Source organism: Panonychus citri, unplaced genomic scaffold, assembly GCF_014898815.1.
Source record: "Panonychus citri isolate SS breed McGregor unplaced genomic scaffold, ASM1489881v1 Contig00138, whole genome shotgun sequence".
Taxonomy (NCBI): Eukaryota; Metazoa; Arthropoda; class Arachnida; order Trombidiformes; family Tetranychidae; genus Panonychus; species Panonychus citri.
The window spans coordinates 1,400,765-1,407,956 of NW_026515543.1; the positions used below are offsets into that span (position 1 = coordinate 1,400,765).

Consider the following 7,192-nt stretch of genomic DNA (forward strand, 5'->3'; position numbering starts at 1 on the left):
AGAAGTTGAAACATTAAGTCGATTGAATAACGAAAAATTTTACACCAGAGTTAATTGTTTATCGCTTGAACAGATATCATGCCTATTATTTCATTAACGCTATTACTTAACAATTAATTAGTTCATAATAAGTTCATCAATTGATAAATTGTTTGTATAGAATTGATATTAATAATAGTAATCATCTATTTAAAAATATTTTTCTATCATCAAATCACTTACATGTAATTAGTTTAATTTTTTATTAAACGATTATTTTGTACGATCAGATTAACAATATTCCTTATCACCATCACTCATATAACAGTTCAGCTGATTATCTTTTATTCAGTATAATGAATTTCAAGCAAACAGCATTTCAAGAAAGTTTCATCACAATTAAAGTTGCAACTTTTTTACCATGTTAAACATGGAGATTCAATCGTAAACCAAATGATCTTGATTAGTTTATGCAATCTATTATCTCTTACAATCCATAGTAACATTGCCTTGAATTCGTAAATTGTAATTATTAGAATCAACTGATTGGCTAGTAGCCAATGGCTGCGAACATATTTTGATCTGTTAACTGGATTAATGAAGTTCGAGAAAAAATAAGAAACATGAAGAGTTGAACAAAATACATATGTATTATCGATTGAATAAAAGAATTAAATTTTTTGATTTTCGATTTTTACTGTTCTATTGTTTTAATAGAAAACAATTTGCATATATTTCTAATAACTTGATTAGGATCGCATGGGAATCAGTCAACGAAACAGATAAATATATGGATCAACGTTGAGTGATCATGTTGACCATCTAACTTGTTGTTAATATCATTATTTGTTTCTCAATTAAATAATATTACAAATCTTAGTTTGAAACATTACACATTATGTATCACATTATTAAAATACATTGAAAGTAAATCATAAATCATAAAAAAATAGATTCACAATTGTTATGATCTGATTTCTTATCAACTATTTTTTTTTCAATAATTTAAATTAAACCTCTGAACGTAAGGCATGAATTACTTGATGAAGATAATTATTCTTAATTGGCAACATGTAATGTCTCTCTTGATTAATTTTAAGGCATGATTTAGTTGAATGATTAGTATCCAATGGTAGATTATTGTTATATTCATCTTGCATATTAGATGATGCGGATGATGATGATGATGAAGATGAATCGTTTACAAATTTATCCACATCTTCCCAGGCTTTTCTGCGATATCTCCATGTAACTGGAAAAATATGACCTTCGGTACTGAAGATGAATTTAGCAGCATCTCTATTTAAAGGATTGTCAGTGTCAAAGAGCTGCAATTTAAATATAGACAAAAATTTAAGTTAATTATCGAGAGTAATTAAAAGATACAGGTAACCTTATTTCCAATCAACTTACAAGATAAAGATATTTACAGGTTTCGCTGAGGAAAAAACTTTCCATTCGATCTTCGAGACTTTTAATCTTTCTTTTGAGTAAAGCTTCTTGTGCTTCCTCATTTCTGTTCTTAGCTTTAAACAAAGAGTAATGATGTAATTACTACTCTTTGGCTTTAAATCTATTTCATTTAGTTCAAAGTTTTGATTAGTTCCCTTTTACGCCGATTTAATTAAGAAATTTTTCTATTAATTATTATTCTAATGATTATTTTTTGGCGGGATTAATGCTGAGCTTACTTCTTTATGATCATTAAGTCGAACAATTAGTTTAGAAGTCGCAACAAATACTTAAAGCGTTCGACTGCTTTGGACGAAACATCGCTTTGGCCTGAGATTTGTAGATATTTCTAGTCTTTAAAAGTATGATTTTCTGAACGCGTTTCAGATGCGCTTGCGAATTGGATGGCCAAATCTTTTACACTTTTAGCATTGTGTTACAGTGAGGAATGTGTCTAGTAGACACTGTCTACTCTCAATCTGTATTGTTCAAAATAGAATTCGTAGTAACATGGCCTTGAATGCGTAAATTGTAATTGATTAGAATCAACTGCAATAAACCATTGATAATTTAGGTTTAGTTTTTTTCACTGAATTGAAATTCAAGTATTTCAATATTTAAATTGATAAACTATCGATTATTTAAAAAATTTAGTTAGGTCAAAAAAAACATTGAAATTTTCCGTTTTTTTTGTTCGATTTTCTTTAAAATGGCCTGTTTAAGCTTTTAAGAAATTCTAAGATAGACAAAACGCACTTCGAAGTTTCTTCTTCAATTTTTGTGAACACCAACAATTAGCTGATTATGGTCATCGAAAAAATTAAAATCGAAATTTGGACATTTTTTTCATGAAAATCGATAAAAATGAATTTGTCTCCATTGAATCAATGTTAAATTTTAGAAACTTTCAAATTTTTTTTAAAAAAATTAAAGAAGAGACTCCGAAGTGCGTTTTGCCTATCTTAGAATTTCTAAAAATGCCTAAACAGGCCATTTTAGGCCACTTTGAAATAGTGATAGAAAAGTTTTAATTTCGGCTTTTTTGTGACCTTTTTTTTACTCAGATCTATTTGCTAATTTAATAATTGATTCATATATTAATCTGAGAAAATTTCTGAATTTTATTTCATCTAAAAAATCAAGTCATTATCTCAATTAGGTTTCTAACAATAATTAAATAACCTGAATTACCAGAAAACGCACGAAATTATTGATACCCCTAATACATGTATTTAGTTTACAGTTACCAGCTCGTTACTTCAAATCGGGCTGTGTAAAAAATTTTCGTTGGATGTTATGTAATCAATCATCAAAATTAAGGATCCAAACAATTTTATAATTACTTTCTTCTTAATCAGTCTCTGCCTGATAATCTAGAGATTTAGTTGGCGATAAACGTGATAAAATCGCACGAGTCACGATTTTTTATGAAAACACTGGAGAAAAACCTATTGTGTCCAGTCTCGAATAGACAAAAGCACAACCAACAACCATTTCGGGTTTACGGTGGATACAAATGAAATCAACCATATGCTAATAACTTTTAATTTTATTCTCTAATTGAGTTCACATATTCCATTCAGTATCTAGTATTCGCGTCAGATGGATGAGTCCTCATAAAATTTTGGCTGAAATGCTGATCACTTCATTTTTTGATCCAAAAGAAGCTGAAACATTAAGTCGATTTTTTTGAAGTGCATAAAACTCTTTATTTATCATTAAACCGAAAAATAAAACATAAAATAATTGAGATATTGGTACAGACGTAAAAGGTTGTAACGCCGATGCTGGTAACTGACTTGCTTTTGGCTAGGCTAGCTTAGGCACCTAGCCCTTTGCAGCGACTCACCTCAGCGATTCGAGCCTTGTCGAGGCAGTAGCCTGAGCTCACCTGGACCTGAGCTTACAATGCAGAGTTTGACAAACTTTTAAACGTAAAAAGATGGTTAATAAACTGTCCTGAATCTATTAAAAATGAGAGAAAATTATTTTTCCTTAAGGTTAAAGTACAAGAAGGTTAGAAAGTTTTGAACTGTAATATGTAAGTCCAACTAGAGATATATATACCCAGAGCTTTTCAAGGTACGATCATTGTTCTCTTTCACTGTTGAGACCTAGCGGCTCAGTGCAAGTAGTTAACTTGATAGATAGTTTCTCTTTCTTTTCCCTTTCTTTTCCTTTCTTTGTCTCTTTGGTCGAGATGGTAAGTTAATCTCTTAACTCCCTTGACCCATTAACCAAAGAAGCTTTTTTTTCTTTTCTTTTTTCTATAGGCTACGATTCCGCTTGACGTTTTGGATGGCTTTGGTCCTCTGGTGGACCGCAGGGTTAAGAGACCTCGCTCTTTCCCTGCAAACCTTCCCTTTCCTCCCTTCTCTCTGAAGGATCCGAGGATAGGGAAGGGTTCCTCCGATCGAGTAGTCGATCTGGTTCTGCCTCCCTTCTTTGAGGTGACTCCAACTTCATCTCTTCCTGAGGAAGTTATGATAGTTGAGTCGTCCACAGTTGAGGCTCTTCCTGAGGAAGAGTTGTTAACTGAGGAACCTCCAAAGAAGAAGACAAGAAACCAGAAGGCGAAAGAGAGGAGGAAGCGAAAGTACCAGGATATCATGTCACGTCCTGACACAGATACCTGGAAGATGGTCCACATCATGCGGAAGGGTCGTATTGCTCACAAGAGAGCCGATCGTATGACCGTGAAAGCTGGTTGGTTTAATGTCCAAGCTCTCACGGCTCCTGATCCTGCTCCTTATCAGGCTAAGACCCTGGACCTCCGTTGGAGAATCGATGAGCTAAAAGCTCAATCAGAAAGCTTTTATAAAAAGGCCAAATGTTAATTTTTATTAAAGATTAAAAAACAACAAAAAAAACAATCAAAAAGCAGAAAGCATAACTAATCATAAGAAAAAAAAGCTTCTTTGGTCAATCCCTCCATTCTTATGTCGATTTTACATTAACCTTATTCTTGTCTTATACTTACAGGTCTTTACGTGTCCATGTTGTTCCATCTCTGAGGATGATCTTGGGTCTTACTTGTGTCATTCCTGTAACTGTGTAACACTTCCCTGTAAGATGTGGGAAGTGTTCGCTACACCACCAGAGGTGAATACAAATAAGAGAAAAAGAACTGACAGTTCATCGTCATGTTCCTCTTGTTCCTCTTGTTCGTCATGTTCTTCAGCGTGTGGTGAGTCTTGCGAAACATGCAAGTCTCTCAACAGTGAGACCCAAGCCAGTGATGGTATAGTTGAACCACAACCATCAACATACTACTTTCGTAAAACTTCGTAAAGAACAAATCGAAAAACTTTGGCTAAAAAATCTGTGGTGGTGAGGTGAAAAAAAAGGTGCGGGGCAAGAGGTAGACATAGTAACATTGCCTTGTATTCGCACATTGTAATTGATTAAGATCAACTGATTGACTAGTAGCCAATGGCAGCGAACATATTTTGATCTGTTAACTGGATTAATTTGATTCTGATCAGGTACATTTGACTATAATCCGGATCATTTTCACGAGGTTCGTTGATTGAGAAAGTGAAGATTCTCCCTTCTTTTGAAATATCAGGAAGAGGTTTACTTGTTATGAGGATTCTATCATTGTCGTAAGCATAACTTACTCCAACAAAAATCTCTTTACCCGTAGTATTAACAAATTGTGCGAGAAGAGTTTGATTCAGCTTCTTGGTGATTCGCTTGAATTTTCTGCCGAATTCATCAGCCGATGATTGATCTGGTTTGAGAAAATCGACAAGATATTGATACACCGGTTTTCCACCCAAACTCAATTTAAAGAAGTTGGAGTAGAGCTTTACTTTTTTACCCTTCGTTCCGTTAGGAAATTGTGGTCTTAGACAAAGAGCGGGTGGTGAGTTCTTCAAACTGAGACCAGTGAGTTTCTCAAGTTCGGTGAGAGAATCTTCAGCACTTGACATATTAATATTTAACACCGAGATGAAATAAAACTAATAAGAGATAAAACTAAATTAAAAGAATCAAAAGATCACAATAAAAAATATTTGACTTGTATTAATGAGCATGAAAACTAAAGATTAACAATAAACTTTTAGTTTCACCCTAACACTGAAAATAATTGAAAGTTGGTGTTGAAGTAATACAATTTGTCATTTGGTTTTTTTGAAAAGAAGAACAAAAAGTTATCCCATCTTTGAAGTTTGGTGTCAATATCATTTCAAATAACGGAGAGTTATCAATTTGAATGCAACAAGCATCAATTGACATGAATCGTGGTAAACCGTCAATGATTTTAAATTATTAATCCAAACTTGGAACATGGTCCAATTTTTTGCTCCTCTTTTCAAAAAAAAACCTTCAAATGACCTCAATGACCTTGAAACTTTTTATACGAAGTACTTCAGTCTCGATATGTATCTGTACGAGGTTTGATCATTTTAAACTGATTAGGTCTTAACTTTAAGTTTTGCCTCGATTGATTGAAGAATTTAACTGTAGGTGAGGGGCAAGAGGAATGTATCACCCAAAATCAAATTAAAACACCGAAAAACTCAAAACAAGGCCGCGAAAAAATTGTGATTCGAGGTTGTTCAGAGACGATTCATTCATCATGTAATCTTGAACGGATCACCTTGAGGCACGATTTTAGTTTACAATTACCAGATCGTTACTTCAAATCGGGTTGTGTAAAAGTTTGTCGTTGGATGTTATGTAATCAATCATCAAAATTAAGGATCCAAACAATTTAGATAATTACTTTCTTCTTAATCAGTCTTTGCCTGATAATCTAGAGACTCAGTTGACGATAAACATGATAACGCACATATCGCACGAGTCACGATTTTATAATAAAACACCGAAGAAGGGCCTATTGTGTTCAGTCTCGAATTGGCGAAATCACAACGACCATTTTGGGTTTACAGTGTATCGAAAGCGATACAAGTGTAATCAGAACACAACAAAACTTTCACATTTTCTCTGTTGAATCGCGAAGAAAAAACTCTGACCTAATAGCCTAGAAACTCACACTCAAAATTTAGTACATAGCATTCTCAAGGTCAAAATTACTAGTCGAGGTCATTTCAAGGTCATCACTGCAAATTGCAAAATTAAGTTGAATTTTGGGTTGCTTGTGTGCCCGTTTGATTGTCTCAGGCCCTCCGGGCCTTCCTATGTCGATTTTGACCCTTTTAATGAAGACCTAACCTAACCTAATTTAAACAAACAAAGGGATAAGTGTGACGAATAGCCGTTAGCTCCACCTCCAACCATTAACTAAGATCTTACCCATTTTCTTATTTTGGCTTGTTCGAGTTGAATATTCCAATGGTAAAGGTAACTGATGGATTTTAAGACATTTTCAGCGTTTTCAATGCATGAATTTGATAAAAACAAATGTTGATAATACTTCTAATGGGATATAGTTGACGAGTTGTGCAGCATATGCTTATAACTGACAAATGAATGTACCCGAAGGGTGTCTTGAAATTTTTTTGCTAAACCCAAAAAAACCCAAAGTGGTCGTTGTGATTTTGCCAATTCGACGCTGGACACAATAGGTCCTTCTTCGGCGTTTTCATATAAAATCGTGACTCGTGCGATATGTGCGTTATCATGTTTATCGTCAATGAATCTCTAGATTATCAGGCAAAGACTGATTAAGAAGAAAGTAATTATATAAATTGTTTGGATCCTTAATTTTGATGACATAACATCCACCGACAAACTTTTACACAGCCCGATTTGAAGTAACGATCTGGTAATTGTAAACTAAATAATTTGGAAG

The 7,192-nt window shown here is 33.6% G+C and overlaps 2 protein-coding genes across 2 annotated transcripts; one reads left to right on the plus strand and one right to left on the minus strand.

Annotated features, from left to right (window-relative positions):
- Nucleotides 1–768: 768 nt before the first annotated feature.
- LOC128392916 (ER degradation-enhancing alpha-mannosidase-like protein 1) lies at nucleotides 769–1,451 on the minus strand. Its single transcript, XM_053353006.1, has 2 exons — nucleotides 1,393–1,451; nucleotides 769–1,307 (listed from the first exon to the last, which is right to left on the minus strand). The coding sequence occupies exons 1-2, from the start codon at nucleotides 1,435–1,437 to the stop codon at nucleotides 990–992; spliced, it is 363 nt and encodes a 120-aa protein (XP_053208981.1). The 5' UTR covers nucleotides 1,438–1,451; the 3' UTR covers nucleotides 769–989.
- Nucleotides 1,452–3,381: 1,930 nt separating this feature from the next.
- On the plus strand, nucleotides 3,382–4,677 carry LOC128393007 (uncharacterized). Its single transcript, XM_053353105.1, has 2 exons — nucleotides 3,382–3,634; nucleotides 3,705–4,677. Exons 1-2 carry the CDS (start codon nucleotides 3,632–3,634, stop codon nucleotides 4,266–4,268), a joined length of 567 nt encoding a protein of 188 aa, XP_053209080.1. The 5' UTR covers nucleotides 3,382–3,631; the 3' UTR covers nucleotides 4,269–4,677.
- Nucleotides 4,678–7,192: the final 2,515 nt, after the last annotated feature.

Coding starts and splice junctions, on each gene's coding strand:
- LOC128392916 (XM_053353006.1), bottom strand. CDS start 1,437: ATGGAAAGTTTTTTCCTCAGCGAAACCTGTAAATATCTTTATCTT. Junction 1,308..1,392: donor CCTGTAAATATCTTTATCTT/GTAAGTTGATTG, acceptor TTTAAATTGCAG/CTCTTTGACACTGACAATCC.